The following is an 18582-nucleotide window of genomic DNA, read 5'->3' as shown; positions in this document are numbered from 1 at the left end:
CACGATACATGATTTTTTATTGTGTTGCAACCTTATAGAAAGTGAAGAGGCATCTGTGTCTGAAATCTGTGTAGTTCTTGCCACTGCAGCTCAAGAGGTATCCTATTCAAATCAGAAGTGCTCTCTGATCTCATTGAATCAGCACAGTACCCTGTAGGAGTAGCATCAATGTCTGTACTCTGCAGACAAACTGAGGCATGGAGAAATTAAATTACTTCCCTAGCTGCCAGCTGGTGGATGGCTGGCCTGGGTCTGTAAGGCTCTAACTTGCCTCAAAACTTGGAAGAATTAGCCTGATGGTCCTCAACCGAAAGTGGCATGAACTGCATTCCAACCCATGCCAGGAGTCTTAGACCAGTAGACTATAGTGGTAGACTGTGTGACCTTGGGGTAGTTGACTTAACCTCTCTGTGCCTCTGTATTCTCATCCATAAATTCAAGATAGTAACCATCTCTGAAGGTGGTTGTGAAGGTGAAATGAACTACTCTATGTAAAAAGCCCAGAACAGAGCCTGGAGTGGCAAATACCCAAACTCCTAGCTCTTAAGTTTGTCCTTGAAACACTTTTAAATATTGATTACAGGGGTGCCTGGGTGGCTCAGTCAGTTAAGTGTCTGCCTTTGGCTCAGGTCATGATCCCAGGGTCCTGGGACAGAGCCCCCACATTGGGCTCCCTGCTCAGCAGGGAGTCTGCTTCTTCCTCACCCTCTGCCCTTCTCACCCCTGCTCATGATCTCTCTCTCTCTCTCAAATGAATAAAATCTTTTTTTTTTTTTTAAATTTATGATAGTCACAGAGAGAGAGAGAGAGAGAGAGGCAGACACAGGCAGAGGGAGAAGCAGGTTCCATGCACCGGGAGCCCGATGTGGGATTCGATCCCGGGTTTCCAGGATCACGCCCTGGGCCAAAGGCAGGCGCCAAACCGCTGCGCCACCCAGGGATCCCTCAAATGAGTAAAATCTTTTTTTTAAATATTTTATTTATTCATGAGAGACACTGATAGGCAGAGACACAGGCAGAGGGAGAAGCAGGCTCCATGTGGGGAGCCCGATGTGGGACTCGATCCCGGGTCTCCAGGATCAAGCCCAGGCTGAAGGCAGGCGCCCAACTGCTGAGCCACCCTCAAATGAATAAAATCTTAAAAATCAGTTGATCACATACATGACCATAAATAAAATTATACTTAAAAAAAGGGGGATTTTCTTTATTTGAGGGGAGCAGGGGCAAAAGGAGGGGGAAAATCTCCAGCAGACTCCCTGCTGAGTGCAGAGCCTAATGTGGGGCTCAATCCCACCACTTGAGCCAAAATCAACAGTTGGCCACTTAACTGACTGGGCCACCCAGGCACCTCCCAAATTATACTTTTTTGAAGAGTAGAGATTTTATTTTATTTATTTATTTTATTATTATTATTATTTATTTATGATAGTCACAGAGAGAGAGAGGAAGAGACACAGGCAGAGGGAGAAGCAGGCTCCATGCACCGGGAGCCCGATGTGGGATTCGATCCCGGGTCTCCAGGATCGCGCCCTGGGCCAAAGGCAGGCGCCAAACCGCTGCGCCACCCAGGGATCCCGAAGAGTAGAGATTTTAAAGGCCATTATTCTATTCTTTTTTTTTAAAAGGATTTTAAAATTTATTTATTCATGAAAGACACAGAGAGGCAAAGACATAGGCAGAGGGAGAAGAAGGTTTCCTGTGGGGAGCCCAAAGCCGGACTCAATCCCAGGACCCGGGGACCACGCTCTGAGCCAAAGGCAGATGCTCAACCACTGACCACTCAGGCGTCCCTAAAAGGCCATATTCTGCAAAAATAGAAATTAATAAAGACAACCAAAATATTTTAACTTGCAATTAAAAAATACTCTCCTAAAAATCCTGGATAAAAGAGGAAATGCATCTGAAATGATTAGAATGTGGTGAGGACTGGTCCATCAGAGGGCAGACAGAGCTGTAGCCTTTACTGGGGTCAGTACAGTAGTACCATTATTATGTTAATAGTACATCCCTAAGTATCCAGCTAGCTGAGCCAGTACAGCATGTGACTCTTGGAGTTGTAGTTTCAAGCCTCAAGATGGGCATGGAGATTACTTTAAAAAATACAATCTTGGGATCCCTGGGTGGCGCAGCGGTTTAGCACCTGCCCAGGGCGCGATCCTGGAGACCTGGGATCGAATCCCATGTCGGGCTCCCGGTGCATGGAGCCTGCTTCTCCCTCTGCCTCTCTCTCTATGTGACTATCATAAATAAAAATTTAAAAAAAGAAAAGAAAGCAGTGCTACACAGCTGAGCCACCCGGGCTGCCCTGCCCTGGTATGGATTAACTGACTTTCGAGTCTGCCTGAAAAAAAAAAAAAAAAAAAAGCTGCCTAATAATCTAGGTTAGGGATTCCAGTTTGTTGAACCCTTCACTTATTAATGGAAACTCACTGTTTCCAGACTCTCTTACAGTACTGTAGTAAATGAAGTAGAAGACTATGAACACATTACATTATATAATCACATGCTGTGCTGTGGGGCAGATTCCCAGAAGTGGGACTGATACTTTGAAAGTGCTTATTTTTAATTTTTCTTGAAAGGGGTACAATTTTAATAGACAACAGAACGGTTTCCAAAAAAAAAGAAATTGAGTAATGTTAGCACATTTGTTGTTTGCTATTTTGATGGTTAGATTCCTTATTATCACCTTAATTTGCATTTTCCTGCAGGGGGGCAGTGTCTGGTGCCTTTTCATGGTTTTTTTGCGGTTTGAATTTGCTCTTCTGAAATTTGTCTATTCACAGCCTTTGCTCATTTTCTATTGTTTTTGTCTTTTTTTCTAATTATTTTTTAAGACTTCTTTGCATATTAGCCCTTTATCATGTGTGGCAAGTATATCTTCCTAATGTTTTATTATTTGTTGGCTTTTATCCTACAGTTTTAATTTTTTTAGTGATCAAGTATATATTTACTAGTCTGAGTTTCTTGTTTTCCTTAAGTCTCCACCTCTAGATAACCCTGTTGGTCTCCTATATTGTATTTTAGGTCTGTTTTATTGTTTAAGATCCTATACCATTTGTTAGCTGAATCTTTACTGAATCTATTTACACATGGGGAATCTATTTCTAGTCTATTCTGTCGCGCTCATCTGTCTTTCCTTCAACAAATCACATTGTTTCATTACAGTGTCTTGCACACTATTCCGAAAAGCGAGTTCCTCCTCAACCTCGTTTACAGGTTTCCCCACTATTCTCATAATTATATGACTTTAAGATGATGTAATCAACCCCCAACCTAGTTGATTCTATGGAAATACAATGTATTTGCAAATTAATTTTGAAATTGAATTATTGTTCTCTGCCTAAGATGATGTGTTCTTCCATAGGCTCAGTATCGCTTTGATCCTTCAAATAGACTATTTTATAGTTGTTTTTTTTTTTTTTTTTTTTTTTAAGAAAACAGGAAGTCCCTTTTTACCTGCGGCGCGTCAACGGTTCCGGTTTACGGTCGCGCGCCAGCCCCTCCCCGTCCCTCAGTTCCGGGTTACTATAGGAATCGAGAATTAACGTCACTAAGGGCTTCCGCGCCGGACCAAGGAGTCGACCATGAAGCGAAGGTCGGAGAGGCAGCCTTGCCCCATCTACGCATGCGCTCTCCTGCTCCACTCCCCCCCCCCCCACGGCCGTAAATCTCGTTCTGCCGGAGTACCGCCGCGACCTCTCGCTTAATCCCAGAGAAACTGCTCCCCGGGGGAGGAGTAGAAAAAGAACCGGACAAGCGACAGCCAATCCCATGACACTACGACGCAATCGAGAATTGACTCCATCAACTTCAACCAATGAGAAAGACCCTACCCCCTACGTCACAGAGTTTGCCCCACCCTATTCCCCTCCTTTCTGGACTCCGAGCTCAGTTCGCGCAGTAACAAATGAAGTGCGCGCTGCGACACCTCCCAGCTCGCCAGGCTCGGCCGCCATTTCTTCCCCCTGGCCTAACGGTCCGGCCAATCCCAGCGTGCATCGAGAGGGGCTAAGGCTCCGCCAATCGGAGGCCGCCGATTCGACCCCTTGCCTGGGCTCGGCCCAATCCAGGACTCGGACCCGTCGCCCCCGGACCGCCCCCGCGGCGCCCTCTCTCCTCCCTCTTTGTGCGTCTCGCGCCGCCGCCGCCCGCCGCGTGAGAGGACGGGCTCCGCGCGCTCCGCGGCAGCGCAGTCGGGTCCCCTCCCCCCGGAAGGTTCGCGAAGAAGCCGCCGCCACCACCGCCTAAAAGGAGCCGCCGGTGCCGGTCCCCGGGGGCGCCATGGCGACCGGAGCGAACGCCACGCCGCTGGGTAAGCTGGGCCCCCCCGGCCTCCCCCCTGTTTCCGGGCCCAAAGGGGGCTTCGAGCCGGGGCCACCGCCTGCTCCCGGGCCTGGGGCGGGGCTGCTGGTGCCCGGGCAGCCGCCGCCCCCGCCCGTGGGCTCGGTGGGAGCCCTGACCGCGGCCTTCCCCTTCGCGGTGCTGCCGCCGCCGCCCCCGCCGCCGCCCCCGCCTCCCCAGCAGCCGCCGCCGCCGCCGCCCTCCCCGGGCTCCTCGTACCCGCCGCCGCAGCCTCCCCCTCCGCCGCCGCTCTACCAGCGCGTGTCGCCGCCGCAGCCGCCGCCACCCCAGCCGCCCCATCAGGACCAGCAGCCGGGCCCGGCCGGCGGCGGAGGAGGTGAGTCGGGCCGAGAGAGCGCGAGAGGCGTCGCGCGGACGGGCCCGGCCGCCTGAGGGGCGCGCGGCGGCGGCGACGGCGGCTGCACGCGGCAGGGGCGCGCGCGCGCACGGGGAGGCCCCGGGCGGAGGCGCCAAGGGGCGCGCGGCCTGGTTCTTGGGCCCCGAGTGCGCACGCGCACTGGAAGGGGGGGGGTGGAGCGCGGAGGGTGTTGTGCGCAGGCGCAGTATGGCTGCCGGGCTTTGTGGCCCGATAATAAATGGAAATGGGGGGGGGGGGTCTGTGTTGCTCTCTACACCCTGGTAGAGGAGAGGGGTGTCGAGTGGGTTGAATTGGTGGATGGGTTGAGGGATGTGCGTGTCGGGAGGGCGTGAAAGGGTCAATTGATGACGTGGAGCACCTTCCTGATTCTAGAGAAGTCCAAAAGGTAGGAAAGCGAGAGTAATTTATCTTTCTGTGCGAAGTTTTTACTGCAGTGAAAGGAAGAGCTCGAAAATCCTCAGTGGTGTGGTTGGATCCGGTGCACTTTTGGAGGAAGGAATATTCCTAATCTCCATTCATTTATCTTAGAGAAGTCTGATCTGTCTCCCTTTAGTTGTTGGGGCTTTCCAAGTAGAAGTAGAACTGACTTGTGTGTACCAGATGTGTAGAAAGTTTATGCTTCTGTTTTGGAGGAGGAGTATTTGGCTGCTGTTGGATAGCTTGTATTTTGTTGAACTTTTGATACCTCCTTTAGGAGTTCTGATGTTAAGTGTCTAAATTAGCCAGGAAAATGAATGCTTGACTAAACTTCTGAAGAAAAAAGTGAGCTTTTTGAAGAATTGGGCTTTTTCACTTAGTAAATTGTAAGTTTGGTTGTGTTCTGGTCCCTTTAGAAAGGTGGCTGGTGGGGTTTGGAGGTGGGAAGAACCAACAGTTTTCTCAGCATACTTTACCACATCTGATTATTCAGTATATTTTGTCTCCCCTGGGGTTTTTAAAACATTTGTGGTTGATGTTGCATATCTGAAACTAGGGATTAAGATTTGTTAGCTTGTTTACGTACTTCACTTTTTTTGACACATGTTATAAATATGAAATATGTTTTTGGACCCGGAGCCAGGTATCTTTGTGGCGGCTGTGTGTCTCTGATTTCTTGGGTATGTCTTCCATTTTTTGCCATTTACTTTTTAGGTCAAGTTCTCAGTTTCCCAGTCTGCCGAGATTGTGTGTAGTATTATAAATATCGTGAACTGCCTGTTGGTAGTTAGTTTGTTGGTTTATATTTGTATTTGATGGGCTTTCTCTGCCTTTAGACTTCCCAAGTAAGAAGCGGAAGAGGAGCCGCTGGAACCAAGATACAATGGAACAGAAGACCGTGATTCCAGGAATGCCTACAGTCATCCCCCCTGGACTTACTCGGGAACAAGAAAGAGCTTATATAGGTAAATACACGTTCTGCACCCAAATATGTTTTTAGATTGTTATGACTTATTCTGAGCAGCGTTTTATGTGTCCTAAATTTGAGACCTTAAAGTCTTGTTCTTTTGAGATGAGGTATGGTCAGGTGTACTTTTATGACTTTGATATAATCCATCAGTTTTTGCTCTGTAAGTCCTGCATTTGAAGCTCCTTGTTTCGGTCTGTTCGTAACAGCAGTGTTCTCCATGAGTGCCAGGAAGGTAGAGGGACCCATTTAGGAGTGAGGGTAGTCCCCAGTCCAGTACCCCACCCTACCCTTTTCAGCTGCTGTTCATTGCCCGTTGGTGAGGTGAGTGTCTTCTGCCTCTCTGGACACGGCCCCAAGTGGAGAACACTGCAGGTATTATAAACTAAGTACCTTTTTCACAGCATGGCCTTTCACCATTTCATATTCTTCCCTCCCCTTCAAATGTGGTCTTTTACTTTTTATAGGTACTTTCTGAAAAACTCAGTTTAATCAAAGAGTGGTCCTGAAAGTGTTGGCAGTATACATCCCTTTTTACGATTTTGTTGAATTTAACCTTTCCTTCAGCATCTTTTCTGGTTTGGTCTTTGGAGAGCTGCCTTAAAACGAGGGCTCTTTTACTATTTATTATCAAAGAATTCTGCTGGGAAAGGGGTACTACTTGGATATGGCATGAGGTTGATAGGGTAAAAAAGATCTTAACTGTTGGGAAATTGCAAGACAATAATTATAGTAATTATCCACAATGTAAATGAAGTTAACCTCAAAATTACCTTTTTTTAAATACAAGGTTTTTAATGCGAGTTTCACCTTTATTCATGTATCTGCAGCTGTCTCCAAAAAGTTCACTTGATAAGCATTTCCTACTAACCAAATAAACATCCCCTTTGGAGTAAATTAGGGCAAAGGCCGCCTAGGCCTGGGAGGCTGTAGCCTTCACAGATAAAAAGCTTCAAGGCTGGCATGTGTTATTCTTGAGGATCATAATCTCTTAACATTTTTTAACTGCTGAGAGTTTTGAGGTGTTGGAATTGTTTATCTGGTTTTCACAATACTAATATTTCTTCTTTCCCCACTGTTCAATTTACTCCTATCCACTTCCTTGTCTCATTAGATTGGCCTGGGTCTTTACAACCTTTTGGAAATGTCCCTAGTGGAATGGCATCCTAAGAACACAAGCAGACTTAGAAAATGGGAAAAACAAACTTACTCTCTACATCTCCCAATTATCTTCCTGTGCAGGGAGTTAATTCACTGAGCCTTACAGGCTGTTTAGAGCTAATCAAAAGTGGATAGAGCCAAAACAGAGGCAAGTATAGATCTCAGCTGTTTCTCACATCAGACCCCACACACCCTTATAGTTAGGAGGGCTGCCTGCCCCTGTGAAGGTGACTTTCACCTTGAGTTCTTTAGCTTAATACTTGACTGTAAAGTCACAAATTTTCTGGCGTAGAAGAGCTTAGGGATCCACGTATCTTAATTCATCTTCTGTTTGTCATGGTACACATTGCTTTGTACAATGACCCCAATATCTTCTCTTGATATGAATGTGGATTTTTAGTTCTTTGGAGTTGGAATGGATATGTGGTATAGCCTATGGGATGTATTTAAAATTAAAAGGATATCTTGGGTTAGACATGCATTAATCCTGTTGTGGAGCCAACTCAACTTCAACACAACCCAGTAAGACTTGTCCTTATTAGGGATGCTTGCTCACAACTCTCAGATGCTGCAAAGGTAAGAAACAGAAACAGGTGGTTCTTCAGCACGCTGAAGACCGTGATCTGGCTCTACAGTTCCCATTATCTTGAGAAATCACCCGGGTAACATTTCCCTGAAATCATTGAACTTTTGTGAAACCCTCCTCTCTTTTTCACATACAGCCTCATTTTGTCAAGCTTGGTCTGAGGGCCACACACATCTCCTTGATCCACATTTTCTATTTCTACATCCCTACTTTGACTCCCCTCATGAGGAGCAAGTCTGAGCACAGACTTTAACATCTCATGGTTACTGGTTTATTAAGGTATATGGATTGTCACATAAGATTTGAATAAAAGCAACAGATATTGGGAGATCCTTCTTAGTATGGATCTGGTTGTACAGAAAAAGTATGTATAATAAACTTTACGAGGTGTTGAATTGTTGTTAAATGTCATGTGTTTAAGAAATTTTGAACCTGGTATCAGTGAAAATGATCTATGTTCAACTGGTATTTTTCCTTGTCCCATGTTAATTGGGTTTCATTTTGGGCTATGCTTAACATTTAATGAAGAAAAATAAACTCTCAAGAGTCTTGCCCTCAAAGTAATTTGGTTGGGAACAGGGTATTGGTGATAACATACATGGTTTGTGCGGGTGCCAATTGTATAGCAAGCCTTGGGGGGGAAGGGAGAGGTGAAAGACCTAATAATTGCTTTGATGTTAGCCTTAGTGAACAGTCTATACCGCTAACCCCTCTTCCAACAAACTGTTTGCTTCCTTAAGTGATAACCATTTTGAAGTGAAAAATACCTATAGATGTAAATGGACTTCTGCCGATAGGTGGTTGGGGGTTTTTGCCTCAATGTGTTCACTGATCAGTCGTCCCTTTCAAAGTCTCCGAGTTCTTCATGCTTGTTATTGAGATTTGAGATGTTTTTTGGTAACATTGTCTTTTTTCCATCCTTTTTTTTTCTTTCCTAACCTGGTTTCTTCCAGTGCAACTGCAGATAGAAGACCTGACTCGTAAACTGCGCACAGGAGACCTGGGCATCCCCCCTAACCCTGAGGACAGGTTGGGAAACAGTTTTAACCAGCTGACAGTAACGCTTTTTACCTTTTTCTCAATACGTTTTACTGGTGGCAACATATTGTGTCATTTCAATGAAATCCTAGTAAGACGACTGATAAATACTCTGACCATTCTGGGGCATAGGGTTTAATTAGCAATCTATATGGTCAGTCGTCAGTTAGAAAATTGGAATGGAACTTAATTACTAGCAGAATAAAAAGTTACAGGAAAATGGACACCTGGTTTTCAATTGGTAAGCATGTAGATTTTAACCTGATTTACCCACCCGTAGGGACAGTGAAGTGGCCCGTTAACCACCCTTTTCAGTAACTGCTTTGGTTGAAAGCTGAGGGTGTAGAGCTTTTCTCACAGGTACACGGTGCAGGGATTCAGAATATTTTTGAGCATCACTGAATTTGAGCAGACCAGAAACTCAAATCTGGTTAGCTCATTGCTCCAGTCTTCCTGCTCATGGTTTTGAGATGGTTTTAAAATAGATGAGATTTCTAACCAGCTTCCTTCACTGCCAGTGAATTTTCCGCCTTGGCCATTGCCTTGGGGGTATTGGGAGGGGCCAGAATATTCTCACCTGTTTTGGGAAGGCTAGTAACCAACTCTAAATCACCTTTATTTTTTAAAGAGTGTGGTCTTCAAACAGCTGTGGTCACGTCCTTTCCGTTTATAATTTCTCTTACCTTTGAAAAGTAAAAAGTGAGAGAAATGAACTTTTTAATCAGGAATTTTATTGGCTGGTTGAACTTGAACAGCTAAAATCCAGTCCATTTAATAGGAGGGCAATATGCCTCCCTTGCATAGAATTGCTCATACTGCATGCAGCATTGTTGAAAACACTTCACTTTAAAAAGTAGTGTTTTGGGCTTTTATTACCCAATTAATGGCTCGTTAAATCAGGAAGATGATATAATGGTTTTAGAAGCCACTCACATCTTTCTGCTATCTTTTGCCAGGGAACAAATTTCTCCAAATGGGTTTTTTAATTTTGATGAATTTATCATTTTTTTATTCTGTAGTTTTTGTTTGGAGGGGTTGTGTTTTTATTTATTTATTTATTTATTTATTTATTTATTTATTTTTTAAAGATTTGCATTATAGGTTGTAGACCACAACTGTTTAGTACTTTTTTGGCCTTTTTCCCCTTAATAATATGTCTAACAGGTTACCAGGCAATTCCTCAAAAGGTTGAATTTTTAACAAACCTTTGTATGCTGGAAAAATGGGATTAGAGTTTAGTTGATTTATATTATGCCTATTTGGAGTGAAGAAGTTGGGCCAGTCTAACTTCTAGAATAGTAGCTTTTGCCTTTCACATCCACAATTTGGGAAGAGGTTAAACCGGTTGTGAGGCTTTTAAATGACCAATTTGGTACTGGTAAACCTTGTTTTGTTGATCAGTCAGAAATGCTAATTCTAGACAGCTACGGGTGGGAGTTAGAAATGTCAAGCACGTTAGAAGTAAAACCAGAGCAGTTTTTTTTCCTCCCTTGTATTCAGTTTGAAAGAGGGCCTAATGCCTGATTGGTCTTGCTTTTGAGCCCAGGTTGGAGGGAACTGCATGAGTTTCTTACCTTATTAAGGTTATTTCCTAAGAAGGTGTATTCTCAATATTAAGCCACTATGTTATTTTGATGTTAAGTTGCACAGTAAAAAATGTTTTTAAAATCTCTGTAGAGTTAAATGTATAAAATGATAGTCTAATGAGCTGGGGTATGTTGCTTTTGTTCACTATTACTGGATTGTGTTAACAGTTTATATATAAATGTTAGAAACGGAGGTGTCATTTAGCCGTCATTAGCCATGAACAAAGCTGACCTTTTATTCCATCGTGTGTGTAACGTGGTATGACATGGTTCCCTTTAGGCTGAAGACAGTGGGAGCAGCCGAGTTCAGTCCTTGCTCTCCAACTAGGCAAGGTTCTCTCAACTAAACCAAGGGTATAGGAGTCTTGACTACTTTCAGGATGTTTTTTTAATAACCTGATCCACATGGTCTCTTCCCTTCTTGCAGCTGCTACTAAATTTTCATTCAGAATATCAAGCTATGGTCCTTTTTGTAATCTCAACTCAGAATTCTAGGAGTGTAACTTCTCTCTTTTTTTTTTTTTTTTTTTTTTTTTTTATTACCGCCACTCCAGCTGTGGTAAACTGACCATTTTATCATTACTATTTTTTACTTGTAGCAACAGCATTTTACTCCTTAAAAAAAATGAGAGAGAGAAAATCTGCTTTCTGGACTTGTAAACTCTGGTGGAGAATCCTAGGTTTTCCCCTTGCCGTTTGCAGGTCCAGACCCTAGACAAGTACTTGACCAAATCTGCATTTGCAGCCTCTAGCAGAAGCTGCTTTAGCACGTTAACGTTTTTCTCTACCCAGACTCCCCAACCTCGAACAGCCAGAAAACAGGTTGACTCCTGGGCCTTGGACACAGCCAGCCAGGCCATTGAAGGAAAAGCAGAGACGAAGCCTTGAACCATCTCTCTCCATTGTGGGGCCAAGTAGCTGCAGCAGCCTTGAGTCCCAGTTGCATTGGGTTAAAGAGCTTATACTTACTATGTGGCAGGGGTCCAGACACTCTTCCTGATAGGGCACGAGCTCTGCAAGAGTTCACATTTTACCTAAACTTGGGGTTTCCGTGGTTTATAAAGTTGTAATACTGTACGGTTTTTTAAAATGAAAAATCCGTATCTGGCAAGAAGACTCCAGAGGATGATACTGTCCTTGCCATTTACAACCCAAAGATTTTCCCCCAGAAGGACAGACTTTTTTTCTTCTCAACACTTAGAAGCAAAACCTTTTTTTTTTCTCCCTTTCTCACACACACCCCAGTCCCCCTAATGCTAAGCCAGCTTTCATCTCCCTATTCCACACGATCTTGAATAGCACACGTTATGGTCGGTTCCTCCGAAGAGTGTTGTGTTAGGGTCTGAGAGGCAGAGGGGCTGGGAAGACTAATTTTAGCCCATGTGGGATGAGAAAAGTGAAGGCAAAGCAGTAACGGTTATCTGTTTCCCACAGGTCCCCTTCCCCTGAGCCCATCTACAATAGCGAGGGGAAGCGGCTTAACACCCGCGAGTTCCGCACCCGTAAAAAGCTTGAAGAGGAGCGGCACAACCTCATCACGGAAATGGTTGCCCTCAACCCTGATTTTAAGCCACCTGCAGATTACAAGTAAGCAGAGGGACTGGGTTGTCCAGGCCATGGACGTGTGCAGATCACATGTGATCTGGGAGAACTATCTTGGTACTAATGTCACACCTCTTATCCTTAGATCATGTATACTTAATACATGGTACCTAGGTTCATTCTAGAAGAGCTGTGGGTTATTTGTGTCCTCTCTCAGAAACATGCAGAGTCTAGGAGTCTTTTCTTTTTTAGACCTCCAGCAACACGGGTGAGCGATAAAGTCATGATTCCACAAGATGAGTATCCTGAAATCAACTTTGTGGGGCTGCTGATTGGGCCCAGGTGAGTAACTGCTCCCCACTTGGGATAATTTCTAAGAACCTATGAGACGTATCTGCCTTAGGCCCAGTTGGGTGCTGGTGGCATTGATGGCTTACCTTCCTGGTCTTTGGTGGGAGTTCATGCCTTTCTGTGAGAAAATCTCTTCAACCACTTTTTACTGCAGAGAATCAGATCTTGAGGATTGGTGTGGCTGACCTTAACTTAGAGATCATGGAGCTCTTGGAAAAATCCCAACTCTGTGCACTCAGGTTTCCAGCCAGCGTGCTCAGCCCACTCTGTCCCCTGTGGCCTGTGAACTTGCCTGTCTAGTACAACTCTGTGTTTTCTGCCTCTGACAGAGGGAACACCTTGAAGAACATAGAGAAAGAGTGTAATGCCAAGATCATGATCCGAGGGAAAGGGTCTGTCAAAGAAGGGAAAGTTGGCCGCAAAGATGGCCAGATGCTGCCTGGAGAAGATGAGCCGCTTCATGCCCTGGTTACTGCTAACACCATGGAGAATGTGAAGAAAGCTGTGGAACAGGTAAGGCAGCCAGAAAGGAAGTCTCTTGCCAGAAAATCTAGTGGTGGCTCCAGCGCTTTATATAACTGTAATTGCCCATTGCATCTCCACCAGATAAGAAACATTCTGAAGCAGGGTATTGAGACCCCTGAGGACCAGAATGATCTACGGAAGATGCAGCTTCGGGAGTTGGCTCGTTTAAATGGGACCCTTCGGGAAGATGATAACAGGTGTGTGATCAGTTTAGAGGGGAAAGTATGTACAAATCTGAAGAACCTATGGAAGTAGGGAATTTGGTTATAACTCTTGAGATGACCTTGCCTCCTCCCTCTCCGCCCCCCACAGGATCTTGAGACCCTGGCAGAGCTCAGAGACACGCAGCATTACCAATACCACAGTGTGTACCAAGTGTGGAGGGGCTGGCCACATTGCATCTGATTGCAAATTCCAAAGGTGAGGGGCTGTGTTTTCTTTGTAGCTCATAGTGTTTGAGATATTTCTTGAGCACCTGGTTGGTTGCTGTTAAGCTTTGGACCTGAGAGAGCCTTCATTTCTGTGAATGTGGTCTATAATGGTGTGATGTTAAAACTCAGGAAGATGAGAAGCAGCTTATGTAGAACACCTGACCTGTATTTTGCAACTCCTTTTGAGTTCAGAAAAATTAGAAATTTACATTCTAGGTATAAATGTTTTTACTGGGAACCCTGGTTGGCGCAGCGGTTTGGCGCCTGCCTTTGGCCCAGGGCGAGATCCTGGAGACCTGGGATCAAATCCCACGTCGGGCTCCCGGTGCATGGAACTTGCTTCTCCCTCTGCCTATGTCTCTGCCTCTCTCTCTCTCTGTGACTATCATAAATAAATTTAAAAAAAATAAATAAATGTTTTTACTATAGCTTAGTATTAACTGCCTTTTGCTGCTTAGGATTGGTTTCAAAAGACTAAGCCATCTGGATTTTTGACCAGTTTTGAACCAGCACTTGATAGCAACATTTTCTGCTTTTTTTCCCTTCCCCCAAACTGGGAATGTAGGATTTGATGAAAGTTTGTTCTTTGGAAGAGCCTGTGCTTCCTGGCCCATGTGGCTGGCTGGTTGCTCAGAGTCTTCTCTGTTGTGGCAGAAATCCACATGGCATCCCAGATGCAGAGCTGGGCACAGAACTGAGGACTTGAGACTATTTTGAGGAATGTGTAGAAAGGATGATGGAATTCCTCAAAATTCTGTCAGTTCCTTAGGATAAAACTTTTTCTTGGGATGCCTGGGTGGCTCAGCAGTTTAGCGCCTGCCTTCGGCCCAGGACATGATCCTGGAGTCCTGGGATCGGGTCCCATATTGGGCTCTCTGCATGGAGCGTGCTTCTCCCTCTGCCTGTGTCTCTCCCTCTCTCTGTCTCTGTGTGTCTTTCATGAATAAATAAGTAGAATCTTTTAAAAGAAAAAAAACTTTTTCTTAATGAGAGGTGGTTTTTTTTTTTTCCCTTCTCTTTCTCTCCCTCCCCCTCCTTCTCTCCCATTCTCCCCACCCCCCTTCCCCATCCCACCTTTAGGCCTGGTGACCCCCAGTCAGCTCAGGATAAAGCACGGATGGATAAAGAATATCTGTCCCTTATGGCTGAACTGGGCGAAGCGCCAGTGCCAGCATCTGTGGGTTCCACATCTGGGCCCGCCACCACACCCCTGGCCAGTGCACCTCGGCCTGCTGCTCCGGCCAACAACCCACCTCCACCGGTGAGTTTCAGTTGCTTATTCTTGTGGTCTGGCTCCCCATCTTCTTCCTCAGAGATAGGGGGCTCTGGCCAGGTGGTTTGGGAAGAGCGCATTGACAGACATGGCTGGCAACATTGTTCTTCCGGATGCCAGGATGTTTGGGGATCTTTCCCTTTGGGAAGATCCTGTTCTTATGTGTGTTTTGGTCTTGGCATAGCTGAAAGAACAGTGTTGCCACCAGGGGGCGTGGGCAGGGACATTGACGGGAAATGCTCTCACGTAGTCTCTCATGTCCACTACCCAGAGCCGCCCACCGTGGATGAATTCTGGCCCTTCAGAGAGTCGGCCCTACCATGGCATGCATGGAGGTGGTCCTGGTGGGCCTGGAGGTGGCCCCCACAGCTTCCCACACCCATTACCCAGCCTGACAGGTGGGCATGGTGGACATCCCATGCAGCACAACCCTAACGGACCCCCACCCCCTTGGATGCAGCCACCACCACCACCGATGAACCAGGGCCCACACCCACCTGGGCATCATGGCCCTCCTCCAATGGGTAAGTAAGTGTCAGACCAGAAACCTTGGGGCTTTGGGATAAGCAAGGGTGACATCAGGTTCCTGCGAACCAGAGGCAGCTCCCAAAGTGGCTGGGTATTTCACCAGGTCTCGTGCCATGGCTAGGGCTCTAGAAGGAGCAAGACTTCATCCTGGTTCAGGAAGTGGTTACTGTGTGGGGTAGAAACAGGCTTGCTTCTTAAAGGCAAGGTTCCAGAATAAGGGTAGTGGTTACAAGCTGTGTGACCGAATAAACTATCGGTGGGGGCATCTTCCTCTGCCAGTTCAAATGTCCTGCTAAGTCCCTGCTCTTTCCTTCCATCAAGATCAGTACCTGGGAAGTACGCCTGTGGGCTCTGGGGTCTATCGCCTGCATCAAGGAAAAGGTAATGCAGCCTGTCATCTGCTCACTCTCGGTATGCCCTGGGTCTGGGAGTGGGGTCTCTGTCCCAGGTCCATCTCCTCCTTTGAGGCCTCACCCTTGTCTCCACCCACCTGCAGGTATGATGCCACCGCCGCCTATGGGCATGATGCCACCGCCGCCGCCGCCTCCCAGTGGGCAGCCCCCGCCCCCTCCCTCTGGTCCTCTTCCCCCATGGCAGCAGCAGCAGCAGCAGCCTCCGCCACCCCCTCCGCCCAGCAGCAGTATGGCTTCCAGTACCCCCTTGCCATGGCAGCAAAGTGAGTGGAATATTTTGGGCTTGTGGGGGTGGGTGGGATGAAGAGGTGGGGCTGAGAGGAGCAAGAGAACCTCACAGCTCACAGAAGCAGGCAGACACCCAGGGAGGAGACTCTGCTCTCTGTTGGGGGTGTAAGTGGAAAGGGCCTCATGGCCCCTGGGGGTCTTGAGGAAGAGAGCTGATGTTTGGCGTGGTTGTGTCTGGGGAGTGGTTTTGGGGGACCTGGAGGGAACATGCCATTGTGGGTAGGGTGCCAGAAATCCAGGCTCGCACAGGCTGGGCACTTTGAGCTGCCGGCTGGCCCGCACCTGTGTGGAAGGCCAGGTGGGGAGGGTGCTTGCATGCTGTGGAGAGGGGATGTGACTGGGGCCTGAGAGACTGCAGGGATGGGACCGGGCTGCGGGCAGAGTAGCTGTGGCCTTGAGGTTGAATGTGCCGTTCGGTGGTGGCGGCGGATGGGCGGAGGGATGTCAGAGCCGGTTCTTCTGTCTGGTACCTTCCCCTCAGCCCTTCTAGGGGCATTGGTGACAAAGGGCTTATTCTGTTAAGCCCAGAGACCTCGAGGCTGACCCCAGGGTAGTCCTGCCCACCCCTCCACTCCCCATCACCAGGACAGCCCCGCCCGCCCGCCCCCCACCACCGTACCGCATGCCAAGCAAGGAGCAGGCGCCCCTCGCCCCCCCATCCCAAGGCAGCAGCCGCAGAGAGCCGCGGTGTGCCCCCGCGCGTGTGACCTTGGGCTTCTTTACCACCCCAGATACGACGACTACCACCACGAGCGCTGGCACAGGGTCCATCCCGCCATGGCAACAGCAGCAGGCGGCTGCCGCAGCTTCTCCAGGAGCCCCTCAGATGCAAGGCAACCCCACTATGGTGCCCCTGCCCCCCGGGGTCCAGCCGCCTCTGCCGCCCGGGGCCCCTCCCCCTCCGCCGCCTCCGCCGCCTGGTTCCGCCGGCATGATGTATGCCCCGCCCCCTCCTCCTCCGCCTCCCATGGACCCTTCTAACTTTGTCACCATGATGGGCATGGGGGTGGCGGGCATGCCGCCCTTCGGGATGCCTCCAGCTCCCCCACCGCCTCCACCACAGAACTAGACTCGGTTTTTTAAGAAAATATATATTATATAGAGAGAGCATTGGTCTCGTTTAAACACACGCCGAACCTCACCATATGGAGCCAGACATTGGGATGCACGCATGTGATTTGTGTGCACGCATGTGTGTGTGTGCACGCACCGGGCTGGGCCAAGCGACTGAGGACTCGCTTGGGAATGGGCAGGTGGTAGTAGGGGCGCCAGCTTGGGCTTTCCTGGCGCCCCGTAGCATCGAGTGTCTTCTTTGTCTTCTTTCTCTCCTCACCCAACTCCCTTTGCCTCTCCCCAAACCGGGCCGCCAGGATCCCTCCCCGCGGCGGCGATGGCCCGAGCCATGAGAGTGAGGACTTTCCGCGCCCATTGGTGACCCTTCCAGGCAGACAGCCTCAGCAGCGCCCCTGGTGGACAGGATGGTTCGGCAAAGCAGCCTGAGTTATTTTTGTGGACGGAATCGGAACACGCTGGCTCCATATCGTGAAATTTTTATTAATTTTTTCTTTTTCTTTGTTATTTCCTTATCTCTTCCTTTCTTCAGACTCCGTCCAAGGAGATGCTCTTCCCCGATCTTCTGCTGCAATTAGATTCCTTTCCTTTTTCTCCATTCCTTGTTCTTCTTTTCCCAAGGAAAGGAGGGAGCAAATGGTTTTAGGTGCAAGCTTTGGCCATTAATGTCAGGCTGTGTGGGAGGGGGATTCCTAAGATTTTCAAGGTTGCCATGAACACCCCAGAGGATTTTTTTTTTTTTTTTTTTTTTTTTTTTGGTAGTGTGACATTTTGTCTTTGCCACCTGTAGAGTAGTGGGTTAATTTCCAGGTCCAGGGCCACCACCCATCCTGATACTCCTGCTAGCAGTAGGTGGGCCCACCTGAGCCACCTTGGCCTTGTCTGCTACCCTGGTGAGTCCTTTCCATGCTCCCTGAGCACCTGAGCTGCCTCAGATTCCATTTGTTCCTCTCCTTCCTGGAAGGTTTCTTTTTAAATTTTATTTTAATCCCAAACATCTCAATGTTTTGCAGTGTCTAGGGGTTTGAGCCCCTTGTTTTTCGTTCTTCTTTTTTTCTCTCCTTTCCTCTTCATGGAGTGATTATGTTGACAATAATGTATAATGCGCGTTCTCTTCACTGGTTTATCTGCAGAAATTTCTCTGGGCTTTTTTTTTTTCGGTGTATGATTCAACACTGCGTTAAAGGGGGATGTTCCATTGAATAAAAGAGCAGTGTGGTTTTCTGGGTCTGTTTCTTCATTTTCTTTTCTCATCAAATCCCCTGTACCCCTAGCAGCTCCAAAGTTACCTCACTTGCCTGCATTCAGCACCTGGCCCCAGTCATCCTGTTCTCTCTGGGGAACCCCTGGGACATTCATTAAGGAGCCTCCTGTCTGCGTCCCTGTGTGTGGCAGCTGAGTGTGTGGGTGGTCCCATGTCTCCCCCTTGTTTACTGGTTATAGTGGAGAACCAGGTTCTTCACCACTCCCACCCCTGCCTCCATCACCCCTTGATCCTTGGTCCCCATTGTTTTGAAGGCCTTTCCCTGGGGCTTGGACCTCCACATTTGCTGAGCTCCAGTTGCGCTCTGCCTGGAAACTGCCACCTGTCTAAGGCTCTGGGCCTAGGGAGGCATCGGCACTAAAGGTCAAGCCAACTAATCCTGCCTGTGAGGCACAGAGCAGCTAAAATTAAAACCGCCAAG

At 47.6% G+C, this 18582-nt stretch overlaps 1 protein-coding gene across 13 annotated transcripts; it reads left to right on the top strand.

Annotated features, from left to right (window-relative positions):
* The first annotated feature begins 3434 nt into the window (after window positions 1–3434).
* SF1 (splicing factor 1) lies at window positions 3435–18121 on the top strand. Of its 13 annotated transcripts, none has more exons than XM_072758364.1 (14): window positions 3891–4312; window positions 5974–6102; window positions 8805–8880; window positions 11910–12062; window positions 12270–12359; window positions 12698–12881; window positions 12975–13090; window positions 13206–13313; window positions 14405–14585; window positions 14869–15121; window positions 15447–15506; window positions 15622–15801; window positions 16558–16762; window positions 17197–18121. In XM_072758364.1, the coding sequence occupies exons 1-14, from the start codon at window positions 4282–4284 to the stop codon at window positions 17324–17326; spliced, it is 1896 nt and encodes a 631-aa protein (XP_072614465.1). In that variant the 5' UTR covers window positions 3891–4281; the 3' UTR covers window positions 17327–18121. The 13 variants fall into 13 exon arrangements, with proteins under 13 accessions (XP_025860310.1, XP_025860309.1, XP_072614465.1 ...); XM_026004518.2 differs by having other exon boundaries at window positions 14848–15121; XM_072758361.1 differs by having other exon boundaries at window positions 4148–4678; window positions 14848–15121.
* The last annotated feature ends 461 nt before the right edge of the window (window positions 18122–18582 follow it).

This window comes from Vulpes vulpes, chromosome 5 (genome assembly GCF_048418805.1).
Source record: "Vulpes vulpes isolate BD-2025 chromosome 5, VulVul3, whole genome shotgun sequence".
Taxonomy (NCBI): domain Eukaryota; kingdom Metazoa; phylum Chordata; class Mammalia; order Carnivora; family Canidae; genus Vulpes; species Vulpes vulpes.
Note: the sequence above shows the minus strand (reverse complement) of the source record. Positions and strands in the feature narration are given on the sequence as shown.

Excerpts from the sequence above, each read along its gene's own strand:
- SF1 (XM_072758360.1), top strand. The coding sequence starts at position 4,282 with ATGGCGACCGGAGCGAACGCCACGCCGCTGGGTAAGCTGGGCCCCCCC. Across the intron at positions 13,091-13,205 it reads CTTCGGGAAGATGATAACAG|GATCTTGAGACCCTGGCAGA; the intron begins GTGTGTGATCAG and ends CGCCCCCCACAG. Across the intron at positions 15,507-15,621 it reads TCGCCTGCATCAAGGAAAAG|GTATGATGCCACCGCCGCCT; the intron begins GTAATGCAGCCT and ends ACCCACCTGCAG.